The 18,299-nt window shown below is 46.3% G+C and overlaps 1 protein-coding gene across 5 annotated transcripts in view; it reads left to right on the top strand.

Moving 5' to 3' along the window:
• The first annotated feature begins 17,293 nt into the window (after window positions 1–17,293).
• Foxa1 (forkhead box A1) overlaps window positions 17,294–18,299 on the top strand; it is a 35,777-nt gene continuing 34,771 nt past the window's right edge. The window contains exon 1 of one of the 5 annotated variants that reach the window (XM_087552288.1): window positions 17,294–17,667. In XM_087552288.1, the coding sequence (XP_087408414.1) occupies window positions 17,596–17,667 (72 nt within the window). In that variant the 5' untranslated portion in view covers window positions 17,294–17,595. 5 annotated transcript variants of the gene reach the window in all.

Here is an 18,299-nt window from a genome sequence, read left to right as displayed (position 1 = left end):
ACATTGGGAGGGGCATCAACAGAGTTTCTCACACACGCGATGTGGGGCGAAGAAGTCAGACAGAGTGCCCCATGTTATCTGAGTCCATTATATAGAGCTCAAATTCCAGATCAGCATAAACTATACCACTTACAGATGCACACTCAGTTGATTTATTACAAATAACCACAAAAAAGCCAGCATAGTCACTGTGCTGCCTAGTTTTATACCTACTTGGCACAAGCTAGAGTCACTGGTGAGGAGAAAGGCTCAGCTGAGAAAAACGCCTCCAAGAGATAGCACTGGCTACAGCCTATAGGGCATTTCCTTGAGTAGTGATTGATATAGGAGGGTGGCATCTGATGGCCTCTTCTGATCCCTGCGGGTATGAAGATCCACATCACTCACACACACACACACACACACACACACACACACACACACACACACGGGGGGGGGCAAAAAATTATAAATTTAAGAGGTTTTAAATAGACTTCCAGTCTCCATCTGTGCCCAGAGCTGGGGCTATCCCACAGCTCTCGGACACAAAACCTGCCCTGAGAGAGCTGATATCCCAGGAGGGCTCTCACTCCTAAGCCCACAGCCCACAGGTGCAATACTTCTTTCTCTCCATTGATTGTCCAAAGAGAGACCCGCCAGAAGCACATGGGGTGAGGGAGCCACAGGGCGGCCTAGGACAGGACCCTTCAGGTTTCCATCTTCACCCAGAGCTGGGGCTGTCCCACAGCTCTCAGACCCAAAACCTACCCTAGATTACTTGTCTCCAAGGAGTGCTCTCACCTAAGATCACAGGCTCACAGGAGGAACAAGCTCCAGTAAGAGACTGCAAGACCAACTAACATCAGAGATAACCAGATGACAAGAGGCAAGCACAAGAGCATAAGAAACAGAAACCAAGATTACTTGGCATCTTCAGAGACCAGTTCTCCACCAAAGCAAATACTGGATACTCTAACACATTGGAAAAGCAAGATTCTGATTTAAAATCCCATCTCATGGTGATTTTAAAGGACTTTAAGATGGACATAAATAACTTCCTTAAAGAAATGCAGGACAGCACAGGTAAACACATAGAAGCCCTTAAAGAGGAAACACAAAATATCCTTAAAAAATTACAGGAAAAAGCAACCAAATAGATGATGGAATTGAAGAAACCATCCAGGATCTAAAAATGAATATAGAAACAATAAAGAAATCACAGAGGGAGACAACCCTGAAGATAGCAAACCTAGGAAAGAGATCAGGAGTCATAGATATAAGTATCACTACCAGAATACAAGAGATCGAAGAGAGAATCTCAGGGACAGAAGATACCATAGAAAATATTGACATAATACTTAAAGACAATGCAAAAAGCAAAAAGTTCTTAACCCAAAAAATCCAGGAAATCTAGGACACAATGAGAAGACCAAACCTAAGAATAATAGGTATAGAAGAGAACAAAGATGCCCAACATAAAGAGCCAGTAAATATCTTCAAGAAAATTATACAAGAAAACTTCCCTAACCTAAAGAAAGAGATGCCCATGAACATACAAGAAGCCTACAGAAATCCAAACAGAATTCCTCCCATCACATAATAGTCAAAACACCAAATACTCAAAACAAAGAAAGAATATTAAGAAGCAATAAGGGAAAAGGGTCAGGTAACATATAAAGGCAGACCTATCAGAACTACACCAGACTTCTCAACAGAGACTATGAAAGCCAGAAAATCCTGGACAGATGTCATACAGACCCTAAGAGAACACAAATGCCAGCCCAGGCTACTATATCCAGCAAAACTATCAATTAACATAAATGGAGAAACCAAGATATTCCATGACAAAAACAAATTTACACAATATCTTGCCACAAATCCAGACCTACAAAGGATAATAGAGGGAAAACTCCAATACAAGGAGGGAAACTACATCCTAGAAAAAACAAGAAAGTAATCTTCTTTCAACAAACCCAAAAGAAGATAAACACACACACACACACACACACACACACACACACACACACACAATTCCACCTCTAACAACAAAAATAACAGGAAAGAGTCGCTATTCCTTAATATCTCTTAACATCAATGGACTCAATTCCCCAATAAAAAAGACATAAACTAACAGGCCAGATAGGTAAACAGGACCCAGCATGTTACTGCATACAGGAAATGCACCTCAGTGCCAAAAACAGACACCACCTCAGAGTAAAAGACTGAGAAAGAATTTTCCAAGCAAATGGTCCCAAGAAACAAGCTAGAGTAGCCACTCTAATATTAAATAAAATTGACTTTCAACCAAAAGTTATCAAAAAGGATAAGGAAAAACACTTCATACTCATCAAAGGAAAAATCTGTCAAGATGAACTCTCAGTTATGAACATCTATTCTCCAAATGCAAGGGCACCCACATTCATAAAAGAAACTTTACTAAAGCTCAAAGACCACATTGCATCTCACACAATAATAGTAGGAGACTTCAACACATCACTTTCATCAATGGACAGATCATGGAAACAGAAACTAAACATAGACATAGAGAAACTAACAGATGTTATGAACTAAATACAGAGATCTATAGAACATTTTGTCCTAAAACAAGATAATATACCTTCTCAGTACCTCATGGTACCATCTGCAAAATTAACCATATAATCGGACACAAAACAGGACCCAATAGATACAAAGAGATTGAAATAATTCCATACATCCTATCAGATCAGCATGGACGAAGGCTGGTCTTCAATAACAACAAGAACAACAGAAAGCCCACATACACATGAAAGTTGAACAATGATCTATTGCTAATAACTTGGTCAAGGAAGAAATAAAGAAAGGAATTAAAGACCTTTTAGATTTTAATGAAAAATAAGGTACAACATCCAAACTTATGGGACACAATGAAAGCAGTGCCAAGAGGAAGACTCATAGCTCTGAGTGCCTCCAAAACGAAATTGAAGAGAGCATACACTAACAGCTTGACAGCACACCTGAAAAATCTAAAACAAAAAGAAGCAAATTCACTTAAAAGGAATAGACAACAGGAAATAATCAAACTCAGGAATGAAATCAACCTCGTAGAAACAAAAAGAACTATACCAAAAAACAAAAAACAACAACAACAACAAAAAAAAAAAACAACAAAACCAGGAGGTGGCCCTCTGAAAAAATCAATAAGATAGATAAACCCTTAGCCAGACTAACCAGAGGGCACAAAGACAGTATCCAAATTAACAAAATCAGAAATAAAAAGGGAGACATAACAACAGAAACTGAGAAAATTCAAAAAATTAACAAATCCTACTATAAAAGCCTATTTCAACAAACCTGAAAAATCTGGAGGAAATGGACAATTTACTAGACAGATACCAGGTACCAAAGTTAAATCAGGATCAGATAAACCATCTAAACAGTCCCATAACTCCTAAAGAAATAGAAGCACTCATTAAAAGTCTCCCAACCAAAAACAGCCCAGGACCAGATGGGTTTAGTGAAGAATCTATCAGACCTTCATAGAAGACCTCATACCAATACTCTTCTAACTATTCCACAAATTAGAAACAGAAGAAACACTACCCAATTCTTTCTTCGAAGCCACAATTGTGCTTATACCTAAACCACACAAAGACCCTACAAGAAAGAGAACCTCAGACCAATTTCCCTCATGAATATTGGTGCAAAAATACTCAATAAAATTCTCACAAATGGAATCCAGGCACACATCAAAACCGAACATCCATCATGATCAAGAAGACTTCATCCCAGGGATGCAAGGATGTTTCAGTCTATGTAAATCCATCAACATAATCCACTATATAAACAAACTCAAGGAAAAAAACCATGTGATTATTTCATTAGATGCTGAGAAAGCATTTGACAAAATTCAACACCCCTCCAAGATAAAAGTCTTGGAAAGGTCAGAAATTTAAGGCTCATACCTAAACATACTAAAACCAATAGATAGCAAATGAGTTTAATGAGCCAACATTAAACTAAATGGAAAGAAACTCTAAGCAATCCCGCTAAAATCAGGAACTAGACAAAGCTGCCCACTCTCTCCCTATTTATTCCATGTAGTACTCAAAGTCCTAGGCAGTGCAACAACAAAAAGAGGTCAAAGGGATACAAATTGAAAAAGAAGAGTCAAAATATCACTATTTGCAGATGATATAGTATACTTAAGTGACCCCAAAAGTTCCACCAGAGAACTTCTAAGCCTGATAAACAACTTAATCAAAGTGGCTGGGTATAAAATTAAATCAAACAAATCAGTAGCTTTCCTCTACACAACAGGCTGAGAAAGAAATTAGGGAAATGACACCCCTCATAATAGTCCCAAATAATATAAAATACCTCAATGTGACTTTAACCAAGCAAGTGAAAGATCTGTATGATAAGAACTTCAAGTCTCTGAAGAAAGAAATTGAAGAAGATCTCAGAAGATGGAAAGATCTCCCATGCTCATGGATGGGCAGGATTAATACAGTAAAAATGGCCATCTTGCTGAAAGCAATCTACAGATTCAATGCAATCCCCATCAAAATTCCAACTCAATTCTTCATAGAATTAGAAGGAGAAATTTGTAAATTCATTGGAAAAGCAAAAAAACCAAGGTAGCAGAAGCTATTCTCAGCAATAAAAGAACTTCTGGGGGAATTAGCATCCCTGACCTCAAGCAGTATTACAGAGCAATAGTCATAAAAACTGCATGGTATTGGAACAGAGACAGGCAGGTAGATCAATGGAATAGAATTGAAAACCCAGAAATGAACTCACATACCTATGGTCACTTGATCTTTGACAAAGAAGCTAAAACCACCCAGTGGGAAAAAGATAGCATTTCCAACAAATGGTGCTGGTTCAACTGGAGGTCAGCATATAGAAGAATGCAAATTTACCCATTCTTATCTCCTTGTACAAAGCTCAAGTCCAAATGGATTGAAGACCTCCACATAAAACCAGATACACTGAAACTAAAGAAGAGAAAGTGGGGAAGAACCTCGAACACATAGGCACAGGGGAAAATTTCCCGAGCAGAACACCAATGGCTTATGCTCTAAGATCAACAATTGACAAATGGGACCTCATAAAATTGCAAAGGACACTGTCAATAGGACAAAATGGCAACCAACAGATTGGGCAAAGATCTTTACAATCCTACATCCGATAGAGAGCTAATATTCCAATATACACAAAGAACTCAGGAAGTTAGACTCCAGAGAGCCAAATAACCCTATTAAAAATGGGGTACAGGGGTTGGGGATTTAGCTCAGTGGTAGAGTGCTTACCTAGCAAGCGCAAGGCCCTAGGTTCGGTCCTCAGCTCTGAGAAAAAAAAGACAAAAAAAGTGTTTAAAAAAATGGGGTACAGAGTTAAACAAAAGAATTCTCAGCTGAGGAATATCAAATGGCTGAGAACCTAAAGAAATGGTCAACATCCTTAGTCATCAGGGAAATGCAAATCAAAACAACCCTGAGATACCACCTCACACCATTCAAAATGGCTAAGATCAAAAATTCAGGTGGCAATAGAAGCTGGCAAGGATGTGGAGAAATAGGAACACTCCTCCATTGTTGGTGGGATTGCAAGCTGGTACAATCACTCTGGAAACCAGTCTGAAGGTTCCTCAGAAAAATAGTACTACCTGAGGACCCAGCTATACCACTCCTGGGCATACAGCCAAAAGATATTCCAACATATAACAAGGACACGTGCTCCATCATGTTCATAGCAGCCTTATTTATAATAGCCAGAAGCTGAAAAGAACCCAGATGTCCTTCAACGGAGTAATGGATAGAGAAAGTGTGGTACATCTACACAGTGGAGTACTACTCAGCTATCAAAAATAATAACTACATGAAATTCTTAGTCAAATGAATGGAACTAGAAATTATCATCCTGAGTGAGGTAACCCAGTCACAAAAGAACACCCATGGTATTCACTCACTGATGAGTGGATATTAGCCCAGAAGCTTGGAATATCTAAGAAAAAATTTACAGATCATATGAAGCTCAAGAAGAAGGAAGACCAAAATGTGGATGCTTCATCCCTTCTTAGAAGGGAGAACAAATACTCAAGGGAGGAAATACAGGGACAAAGAGTAGAGCAAGGACTGAAGAAAAGTTCATCCAGAGACTGTCCCACCTGGGGATCCATCTCATATGCTGCCACCAAACATAGTCACTACTGCTGACAGGAGCCAGAAATGGGTGTCTCCTAAGAGGCTCTGCCAGAGCCCTACTGATACAGATGAGGATGGTTGCAGCCAGCCATTGGACTGAACAAGGGGACCCCAATGGAGTAGAGAAAAGACTGAAGGAGCTGAAGGGGTTTGCAACCCCATAGGAATAACAACAATATCAACCAGCCAGAGCCCACCAAAGCTCCCAGGGACTAAACCACTGAGTACACGTGGAGGGACCCATGACTCCAGCCACATATGTGTCAGAGGATGGCATTGTCCAGCATCAATAGGAGGAAAAGTCCTTGGTCCTGTGAAGACTCAGGTAATGCCAGGGCGTTGAGTTTGGAGTGGGTGGTTAGGAGGGGAAGCATAATGTCACCAACCTAGCATTAGTTAATACTGAATTCTTATCAAGTCATGGATCTGAAAAAAATTGAACTCTAGGTGGAAGTAAATATTGTGAAAATGAAGAAGCGAAAGATGCTAGGTCTTTCTCAACATGTAAATAAGTAAGCATTTCCCATATGCTGGACTTGGTTCAGTCTGGTTATATTACTACAATGTAGCAGAAGTCTCAATCCTAGCAAGGTCAGTTCAGCCAAGGTCAAAACAATCTTGGATAGTATTAATATTTGGTTTTGGCTCTAATTGTTTCAGGGAAGGCATAAAATGCATTTCACCAAATTCAAGTAATGAGTATAGAGCGGATTATCCCCAAATTTTCTCTGATGCTAGACCCAGAGGCAGACTTGCCTTCAAAAGCACAACCACCCTAGAAACTCCATGCCTCCACCTCAAGACAGTAAAAGGAACAGAAACTCTATGCTCAATTATAGTACTAAAAGGATGATGGCACAGGACATAAATGAATACCGCTTCATTCATTCATTTATTTATTTACCTATCTATTTATTTATTCTGCAGAATAAACAGTGGCTGCCCCAAGGGAAAAAAAAGTAGTATGGGGTGTGGGAGGGTGGAAAGAGAGTCAAATAATTCTTTGTATGACTGTGGACGGAATTAGAAAGGGTCACCCAATAACCACAAACACCAAAGAGTATCACATCAGAGCTTCTGCCCAACTGTCAACCTGGATAAATTATGGACGTTGGTCAGCGAGCAGACACGGGTCAATGCAGCAAAAAACAAGAATGGAGTTGCTCCCATCATTGATGTTGTTCGATCAGGCTACTACAAAGTTCTGGGGAAGGGGAAGCTCCCTAAGCAACCTGTCATCGTGAAGGCCAAGTTCTTCAGCAGAAGAGCTGAGGAGAAGATAAAGGGTGTGGAAGGTGCCTGTGTCCTGGTGGCTTAAAGCCACTTCAGAGGCTAATTAAATGCAAACATTTTCCATGAAAAAAAAAAAAAGAAGTAACCATCACCCCTCATTGGCCAACTCCAACTGGGAACCCAAAAGGCAGGAAAAGCACACAGCAGCCCCCATTAGGGTCAGCTTCCTGGGGTAACATCCAGAAGAATCTCTGTGCAAACATTTTCCCTACTACTATCCTCCCCACCTCCACGGAAATAAATGCATATATTGTGAGACAATTTCTGCTCCCCAAGGTCCACCCTAGACTGACTGCCTCTAGTCTTCTCCAACAACAGTGGTCACCACTCTTACTCTATGGTAACCGATCCTTCCCTAGATCTTGAACTCTGGAGGTGGTTCTGAAAACAGACCTTCACAGGCCACCCACCTCTTCCCCAGGGTGCCTCAGAAGTCTGGCGCCTGGTCTGATCTCAGTGTTCTTAGGTAAGATAAAAATAGCAAGCACCAAGCAGAGGGAAAACTCTGAGTAAAGCAACCCATTGAAAAGAAAAGATACACGTAAGCAGGTGTACTTGGCTGGGAATTGCAGGTTTATTTTTCTTGGAGGTAGGAGCTAACTTCTAGCCTTCCCCTTACGCTGCAGTCCTCCAAAGGGCTTTGATTAGCTGGGTTCCAAGCATGGTAATGCAGTGAGAATTTTACTGAGTTTGAGGTCAGAACCATCCTTTTTCTGAAGGTAGGTATGTAAGACAGTTGTACGGGCTTTGTAGCCTAAACATTGAACTTTGAGAACGAATGCCCGGTTTGTGCTTAGAAAAACTAACAGCTCTCCCCAAGTAAGCTGTAAAAACAGAACCTGCATTTAACCAGCGATCACTGCCGGGGACTTTAGTGTGCTGGCCCAGTGTCTTCTATTCACCACCCCCAGTACCAACCCAAGAAAAAGTAATAAACTTTGAAGATGTGTTGTTTGTCTATTCTCCGGCAAAGGAAATATTTTATCTGTCCCCATTCCGATTACTCAGAGAAGCAGAAGTCAAAAAACATATTAGAGCCTGCACACAGGACCCTCTCAGCCCACCCAAGCACTGCCTGAAATTTGTGACATTATTCATGAGAGCCCCTCCATCCACAAGTGAACTCCAGCCTTTCTAAATTCCCTCAGTGGGAGGGGTTAATCATTCATGAGCCCCCCCCCCCAGCAGATGAGCCCATGTCTGAGGAGACCCTCTTGCGATTTGTTCTTTCCACACACTGTATTGTTTCTCTTAATTAAGCTTTAGGACCCCACTAAGCCTTTTGTACACACAAGGTAATACTTATAATCTTTAGCGTTTGAGGGATCCACCGTGAGTCCAGTATTCTTGCTTCATTTCTGATGGACTTACACTCCTAGGAAGAAACCTTTTTTTAGGGAATTTAAATCAAATAGTCTTAAAGACAGCAAATAAAGATACCTTGTTATAATGACATCTTGGGTTTGGGGATTTTAGGAAATATCTAAGTGGCGCTTCTCTAAATGAATAGTAAGTGGTTGCTTCTGATTCTGCTCGCCGGAAGGGGAGCGGAGTGAGACTGGAGGGAGGGAGAATGATCAATGGTATTCTCATCTAGTTCTCCCTAAGTTCGGGTCCTGGGGGAACCCAGTCAGTACCTCCCAGCTTCTCTCCCATTAGCCCTCTTTTCTTGTAGGGGTGCCTCTGAATCTAACCCCGCTCAGGCTTTCTCCAGGTGATGGTAAGAGCCCAGGAAGGAAGCATGCTGACACTCCCCATCGACTGCTATTGATCCTGGCCTGGGACAACAATTTCTAGAACCCAAGGTAGCTGAAGCTTCTTGAGAAATATTTTCCCTTTTCTGAATGGGGGTGTAGGGAAGGGAACATGTATTGCACTTTCTTAGCTGGGCTCTGCTCAACCCAGAGAGAGAGATGCATGATGTTCTAATATCTTCTTCCCTTCAGCCTCCCTCACCCACCCCACCCCCACCAAAGGTCCTTGGAAACTTGAGAGAGAGCACTAAGTCAAGGAAGATTCAGGAACAAGGACCTCCTGTCCAGTCCCCACACAGGGATGTCCCTGGGGTGGCCAGCAGGGATGGTTCAGGCTGGTCAGCACAAACAAAATGCTTGGAGGGAGGAGGGAAGGCATACCTGGATGGCACTGCCCAACCTCCCAGCCTGCTCCTGTCCCTGGAACTCCTTGAAGCTCTCTCTCCTACCTGTGTGTCTTCAGTTCTCCACTTTCAGCTGGTAGGGGGTGAACGCTAACATGCCCACTTTGACAACAGAAAGGTGAGACTCAGAGGGAGGCAGCCTCCTGCAGAATCTACATTGAAGTGTCTGGTTCCAACTTCCCATCTCTCTCTTGCTTTAGCTGCCCAGCTTTGATGATTAGTGACAGTGAAAAGTGAAAAGCAAAAGACGTTTTGCTTGAAATCGCCCAGGAGACAAGGACCACCAAGCTAAATATTCAGCAGGAAGAAGGGAAATTTTTGGGTACCAATGCTTCTAGGACACCCTTTCCATACAGGTTCATCAACCTACTTCACTCCTCCCACCACAACTGGTCCCTCCCAGGTTCACAAGGTTCCCTCATTCCTGGAATAGGAACAGATCTGGCTTTGTCACACCAGTCCCCAAGGCTTTGTTCCCCTCCCAGACATTGCCAAATCCAGGCACTGGGACCCAGAGCCTCATTTGGAGGAGAAAAGCACCCCCCCCCTTGTGTCTGTCTGCATCCCGGCAGACTTGAGATAGCAGCAGGGTGCTCAGATCCAGACTTCACCCCAGCAAATCCTCGGACAGCAGCCTGAATCTTCACACCTACTCTCTAGCCCTCAGTGCTTCCCTGGCCTCTTATGAGGATGACCTACCTCATCCCCATTCCAGCACCTGCAGGGATTTTAGAAGCTCCAGTGTAAACTGACCTTCAACCCCATCACTGGGCTTTATTTATTGAAACCATTTCTCTCAGCAGGGGGTGTTGGAGTGGTCAAGGGGAGGTCAGAGGGAATCCAAGATTCACAATAGAAGGTATTTTTTGGCTTGGTGAGATGAGGGGAGTGGGGTAAGCTGAGTACCACCAACAAACTGACTGCATCTTCAAAAGCATTTGCAGGAAAACAAGTGTACATCAGACCTGCTGGACCGGATCAGTACATGGTGAGCTTGGCTCTCCCAAGCTTCAAGCAGGAATTCCTTGTAGAACAGCACAGATACTTAGAGGGGACACAGAACACCAAATCTCTCTGGTGAAGTGGCAGAACCCTCAGAAGAGGAGACAGAGCTATATTCCCATAATGACTCCCCAAATGTCTATCTGCACAGCAAATAAAATTTGGTGAGGAAAGAGTTGGTATATTGCAACACACCCCAGGTTTTAGATTGGTGTTTCTTTAAGAAGAGTCATTACTGGACTCAGGGAAGACGGACAGAACACAATACTTTGTATTCGAGTGGAGGGATGGTGGAGGCCCAGGTCTGATAATGTCTGCTCCCTCTACCAAGGCCCACTGAGAAAAGGGAAGGAGGCAGGATCTTGAAGGTGACTGTCACTAAGCAAACTGTTAGGCAGCCTTAAAGCCCCAGGTGCCAGCCAGTGCAAGGTGGGACCCAGCAGGCAGCTAGCAAGCTGTATGCCCCGTGGAACCGCAACCTCAGAGATCTGTTTGGCTTTACTTATTTGCCAGTTTAAACACATCATTAAACTGTACTACTCTGAGTAAAACGGTTTTTTGCTTGATGGGAAATTGATGGGGTTAACTTTTAATCAATATCTTCTATTGATACATGCTGTTACTGCTGCCTTTTCATGGTGATAAAAAGTGAAATATTTGTTTGGGCCACACATTGACCCACCTATATCAGCTATGATTCTACCCATGTCCAGACAGCTAGAAAAGGGGAATGTTCTGCTTTGATATTACCTGATGGTTTGAGACCCGGGCTTGAAGCTAGAGGTCTGAGGCTTTCCCTCTGATCATTCTGGATCCCTTTTCCAAATTCAGGAATCTCTCCCTGCCTGAAGCCACCCAGCCAGACCAATCTCAGGACTACTCAGTTCTGCCCAGATTCTATCAGAAGAAGTTTGTGGGAGCTACTTGTGACCATTAGGGGGAAACAAACAAGAAAGAAAGGGGCAAGGGCAATGGAACATTAAGAACATAGCAGGTCCCAGTAGCAAGACATGGAGCTAAAGGCTAATACTCTGTTAGTTGGAGAAAATCTAAATTCTCACTCTGGGGAGCTGCTTTGGGCTTGCTACCATTCATAATGTCCAACAGTGGGCAGACATTCCTCATTCTGAGCCAGGAACACCTCAGAACCCCCGGATCACACCACTGGGGAAGCACTGGAAGTCACCAGTGTCCCACATAAGTCAATGGCTCCAAGGTCAACGCTACCTGTTCGGAAACAAACTGGAAATGAAAAGGCTAGATGAGCTAGGCCTTGCTCCATGACCCATGAGACAAAAAACAAAGCCTAAAAGTACAAATAACTGTGTCACTGTGTCACCATGATAAACAGCTCCAGGAGAGCTACTGCAAACAGCAGAAGCGACAAGCCCAAATTACCCACCAATCAATTTATTTTGACAAAGGACGAAACCTCCCTTACTTGTGCATGTAATTTAGTCTTGAAATTGGGGGGGGGGGTGAGACACGAATTCGACAGGCAAACAATGTTTGTTACTGTTCTTGTAAACTCATGATATGATTTAGTTGATTGTTTCAAGATCATCAGTTATATAGAGAACTAGGTAACCGTGAGGATCATCACATTTGAATAAGCAAAGCTAAACCTCCAGAGGGTTCTGATGGATGTGGGAAAGCTGCTGGGGTGCGTGGAAAGTGGGGGACTCCTGTAGATTGGTGGGGTGGATGGCAGGCAGGAGGAAGCTGAAGACTTGGCTATTTTCTGCCCTTAGGGAAGGATTACATGTAAGCTACAACCAACGAGGCAAACAGTGAAATTCGTTGACTTTTCGAAGACCTCAGCTTCCATGACTGCTTCCCCTTAGCGTGGACTGTTATCCTGTGAAGGGTCAAGAACGGACCAAATACTTGGACAACAGGTGGAAAACGCCAGGAAAAAAAGCCCTCCGTTTAGTCTGTGGCACACAGTAGGATATCTGCCACCCTGGACCTCTTTCTGTTCTCGGAAAAAAACTTTATTTTCCAGCTCTTTATGTGAAAGGATCATTTTCTGTCTTCCTTCAGAACCCTCTTGTGTTTTCATTAGAGGCCAGTGTGCCCCACCTATCCCCACACTTGAAGGGCTGGCTCAGGAAAGAGGGACTGGTGACTGAGCAAATCTTCCAACCAGCTCAGCTGATGAGAATAGTAGCTAATTTTCAGGACAAGCATCTCATGAGGACCGTGGGGATACAGATGTGGCTCGACCGTGGGTGGTGCAAGAGAGGAACGTGAGCGCTCCTGGAGGGATGGAGAAATATTTTTCTCCAGGGAAGATGGGAGACTTAACTTTTCCTTCCAAGGCTGTGGCTTGCCGATGGAGGCAAGTAGTTCTTCCCAACATTTCTCATTTGAATACATGAAAATGTGAGTTGATCTTGGCAAGGTGAAGCTCTCTCACGGCCAGACTGACGGTTTTGTCGCCCGCGGGCGAGGCCAGGTGGGGAGCAGCTCCGGCTTAGACATCCGGCTGCTGCGGACGAACCTAGATCACGGACTCCCGGGACTTTCTGAAACCTGGCGGCAACTCAAGGAGCAAGAGAAGGACAAACTCAATGCCTGTTTTTGTTCGTTTTAAACAAAATAACCGAAAGCCCTGAATGTGCATGTGTGTGGCGCAAAGGCACACCTGAATAGGTGTGCGGGGCCAAAACAGCAGATGATTGGGCCTATCAGATGGACCCAGAGCAATCATCTACTGGAGACCGAACCTCGGGCAGGCAGTGAACTGATTCCTTAATGAAGATTTAATGGCAGAAGAAAGAGTGAGGACAGAAAGGAAAAAGAGGAGCACGAAAGAGAAGGAACCAGAACGTTTGCCCTGAGGCTGGTCTAGGTCGTAGTGGCTCCCGCTGGTTAGAGCCGCTGAGCGACCGGTGACTAGATCTGGCTGTACCCTGGGAAGGCACCCAAGCTACCTCCCTAGCCTTGCGCACCTCGAAGCCTCAAGGCACCACACAGCAAGCGCATGCTTCCAGCGCAGCCCTCTGGGTGCAACTTTAAGCTGGTCTCTGGCCGAGTTGGCTTTGAACCCAGTTAAAGACCATAGGTCTTAGTTGCTTCGAGTCTAATTCCCCCCTGCAGGAGGAGGATTTAAGCTTCTTATCTGTTGAGGGGGTGGGGCCCAGAGGAGGAACTCGGACCACCGGGCACTGGCGTGACTGGGGCCACAGCGGCCTTGACCTGGCCAAGGCCCTGAGTGGGAGGTAGAGTAAGCAAGGAAAGGGGGCAAACTAGGGAGATGCAGGGAGGGAGCTCTCTAGAGACTCCAGCAGGCACTACAGAGGAGGTCCAGGCTCAAAGTCCTACTCGCTGTCCGCGCCTCAGTTCAGCAACACAGCCAAATTCACCAGCGTCAAAAGAAGCACCAGTTGGTCTCAGGATCCTATGGCCTTTTCTCCTCCTTTCATGCCGCATCCTCTGTGTCCTTCTGTCCCGTGACTAGCTGCGGGAAAGGCTAGGTCACTCTGGGAAGGGCAGGCTAAGATAGAGTCGGACAAGGGACCTTGTGCTACCGGTGGGGCATTGAGCAGATCCTAAGCCTATAGCTAGATCGGCTTCCGGGAATGACAGAGCCGCTTCCTCTGTTGAAACAGGCTCGAATACCAGGGCAGCCCATCTTCCCGACTGCACGGGCTTCCTTGATTTACTTTAGGCTTTAGGCTGCCTGGGGTGCCCAAGGCTGTGGCCGACTATCCTGACCCTGGCAAGTTCGGCCTGGCCCAGGCAGAAGAGACCACGTGGCTCCCTTCTCCTGCGCTCTCTCAGTTCCCTCAGTTCCCCCCACCCCCAACCCCAGAGCTGAAGACAGGTTTAATTGTCCTGTTTTTCTGCGGCATAGGGGCCTACTGATGGAAAGATGTTAGACACGTACAAGGTTTAGGATGCTTGGACTCCTTATCTGGGTACCAACTAGCCAGAAAGCAAAGGCAATAGCCCTTCGCTCCCCCTCCCTCCCGCCGCTACTGGGATGCCAAGTCAAAGACGTGACCCCACTGTTTTACTTTTAAACGTGATGGAAACTGGCCTCTTGGTACACTCAAAACATCACCAACTGAATTTGTTAGCTGTCCACAAAGGCCTTCACTAAAAGCAGAGAAGTGACCCAAGTACTGCTTTCCCTTCTTCGTGGCTTCAGTCAACTCAGAATCAAAGCCCCTGGCTGCCTGTTGCCTTCCCGGGTTCAATCCAGTCTAGCCCGGCGGTGCTGCGGGAACGTACATACAGGAGGCGCTGTGTTGTTGGGACACAAACCCAAGAACACCGGGATCAAGGCTTTAAAGCAAGCAGAGTCCATTCTGTACCATCTGACTCTTGGTTTTTGACGATGCCTTTGAGAAACTTCAATGTGGTCTCACGCTATGAACGGCCCCCTTCGCCTTTTAAGTAGACTTGAAAAGGGGGCAAAGTGGATTTGGGAAATGGGATGAAAGGACTTGTGATATTTTAATTAACTCCTTCCACGTGACAGCCCCCCCCAAAAGTCATCAACTTGTTATACACTATAGATAGCCATTACTAAGTTGTTACTACCAACAGAAACCGTCCAAGTCATGCTAGCTGCTGTAGAAAAGCCAAGAGGGCATCAGAGAATCAACCACGAAGGAACAAGGAAGCGTCTTAGCCCTGGAAGTCCCCAGGACCAGACTGAGGAAGCTAAGCATCCCAGTGCTTTACAAATGAAATGGAAATCCTGCCGTTGGTGGGAACTTTGCAAAAAGAATTAGTTTCTGACACATATCCACAGGCACATACACAGCCGATGGGAGTGACTTCAGTCACACAGGGCAAACTGCAGTTGGGGAGGGTTGTCTGCTCTGCTGTTTTGCAGGGGGATTTAATTTCACTCTCATTCCCTTGCTTATGTGATATCTACACACACACACACACACACACACTTTTTATTCAAAAAGGGATGGTAATCCAATGCTTTTATCTTTTTTATTTCCTTCACTACACATCTTCACCTTCTCTGCTCTCCTGCTGATCTAAGAGATTTATTTGGTTCAAGGATTTAACCTGATTCTCTTGCCAGATTTCAAGGAAGAAAGATTTAAAAGAACAAAGCACGTGGTAGGGGTTGGGGGGGAGTATCTATTTGGAAGACAAGTAAAAACACATTCCTTCGAATGAGATTAATTACCTTTAAAAAAAAGCTTTGCAAAACAAGAATATGTTAGTCTCTTGGCGACTTTAAAGTTTATTTTATTGCTTCCAAAAGAAATCTAGTACACCTACAGGCTAGAGCAAGGCACACAGGGAGGGCCACACAGTCACATTTACTTCGAAACTCACTGGGTAGTATACATGTTCACAAACACTTGCAGTCACTTGGAGGTAAGCGCGGTCTCCAAACCTATCACAAACTCTATCTACCCTAACCTCTTTGGTTAGTCTCTTTCCGCTGGACAAGAGGGCAAGTCACTACCTGGGAAGAACTTGAAGGAAGTGAGAGACTTTGAGTGGGGGAGAATTTTCCACAGTCACCCAGGACATTCTGAGAGCCTAATACCCTAGCCCAGCTTAGAGAAGACCAGGCACTACTGAGAGCTGACTCTAGCTTCAGGCTGGCACCCCGTTCAGCACGGCAGATGCGTTCCAGCACCCAGGCCCATACACTCCCAGCTTATGCCGGTGTTTAGGGAGATGTCCCCTCCCCCTGACCTTTCTCTATCAGAAACCAGACGGTCGCCTCCAGCTCGGTCCCGGAGGCTGCAGAAGGGGGGGAGGAGGAGGAGCCGGGCAGAGAGAGGCAGGCTTGACTAGGATCCGCCTGCCTTATCACACAAACATCTGCGCTCAGTTTCTTCCTCTTTCTGATCGCTGCAGATGACAAGGGGAGTGGAGTGGACTGAGGCGGAAAAAAAAAAGTTATGTCATAAAAATATAAAACGGTGCTGTGACTCACCTGCTCTTAGCCGCAGGTACGAGTTTCGTGGCAGCGCCTCCGTTCTGCTAGCCAGGAGCCCAGGTCGGCCTAACGTCACTCTGCTTGGCTGACTCAGATGACTGGGTGACCAGTCAAAAGTGGGGCTTTTCCCCTTTCCAAGCCCGAAGCCCGGGAAGTGGGGGTGGTCTCCCAGGGTTGAACTTTGGGTCAAGAATCGGTCGGGGAAGCAGAGGAGCCGTGTGGACCAAGAACCCAGTCGTAGTCAGGTGCACAGGGTAGTGAGCACCTCTAGGAGGGAACTCGGGGTCATTCAGGGAGCAGGATCCTGGCGCTGGGGATCTGACGCCACCACCCAGGTCCTTCTCCGGCAGCGCAGCTCGGGTCTAGAGCCCTGGCCTGTACTCCAGGCACCGCCTATTTTTCTTTTTCTTTTCTTTCTTTTTTTTTTCCCCCTTTACTAAAGGGGGTCACAGATACACCCGCCCCATTTTCTTCTTTCCCTAGCCGCGGGGCTTAAACCAATTACACTGCTTTGTAAACAAAGTGAGGGCCAGGTTTGGGGGAGGGGATGGCGGGAGGGGCGCGGGGGGCGCGCGGCGCTGGCGCGGCGGGGCGGGAGGCGCGGCGGCTGGACTGGCGGGCGGCCGCCTCACAGGTGCACCTCGGGCTTTGTAGGTGCGAGCGTCTTTGTGCGGCGGACAAATGGGGAGAGGACGAGGAGGTGGGCACTCCAGCGACGTAAGATCCACATCAGCCCAACTGCACTCGCTTCGCACAGGCCGCCAGCTCACTTCCCGCGGAGGCGCTGCCGGGCGCCGCGCTCCGCGGCCGCCTCCTGTCCCCGGCGCTGCCCCCTCCCGCCGCGCCGCCGCCGCCGCCGCCGCCGCCGCCGCCGCCGCGCACGCCGCGCCCCGCAGCGCCGGGCTTCCTCCTCGCCCGGGTGGCGCTGAGCCCTCGAGCGCTCCGGTGACCGCAGCGGCTCCGCGCCCCTCCCCCGCCCCGCGCAGCGCACCCGCCCGTCGTTCCGCACAGGGTTGGATAGTTGTGTCGGCCAGGGTGGCTCCAGGATGTTAGGGACTGTGAAGATGGAAGGGCATGAGAGCAACGACTGGAACAGCTACTACGCGGACACGCAGGAGGTGAGAGGCGGGGAGGCGGCGGGGCGTCCCCAGAGTCGGTGTCCGGGGAGACCCGGGCGAGGTGGGCTCCCGCCCGGACTGGGGCGAGTGGCGTGGGGGCGGCTTGTCCGAGGCGCGGCTCCCAGGGTGGCCCCCACCCGGCCTCTCTGCCAGCCTACTGCCCGCTGGATTCTGGCGCTTGTAAGGAGCTGAGAGTTTTAGGAAACTCTGAGCTTTGAAAACACCGACTCCGGGAAGCACTAGCCTTTGCCCGGTAGAGAGCGGGAGCCGGCGCCCGGCCCCGGGAGCCACGGGTTGGCCGGCGGGCTCTGACTTGAGTTAAGAGCAACTAAGAGAGTCGGTGGTCGCTTACCGGGAGGCATCTCGGTCACGCCACTTAATTAGCCGACGTCTTTAAATAAAAATGATCTGCAGAAGTTGGGGTTCTTTGTAGTGAATGATTTCTGAATTTTATAAAACTTATTCTTCAAAAGCCGTTTGTAGAAAAGTATATAGTCGTTCGTCTCTAGGACCGCTGGGTGGCGCTAGTGCGAATAGAATCTTTTTCCAGAACTCGGGGCCAAGAACCTGTTTCTCTTCATTGTCCCCTTAGTGGCATGTTCACTGGGTTTATTTTACATTGTGCACAAAAG

This window comes from Rattus norvegicus, chromosome 6, assembly GCF_021556685.1.
Source record: "Rattus norvegicus strain SHRSP/BbbUtx chromosome 6, alternate assembly SHRSP_T2T, whole genome shotgun sequence".
Lineage (NCBI taxonomy): Eukaryota > Metazoa > Chordata > Mammalia > Rodentia > Muridae > Rattus > Rattus norvegicus.
This window is presented reverse-complemented; position numbering and strand designations above follow the sequence as displayed.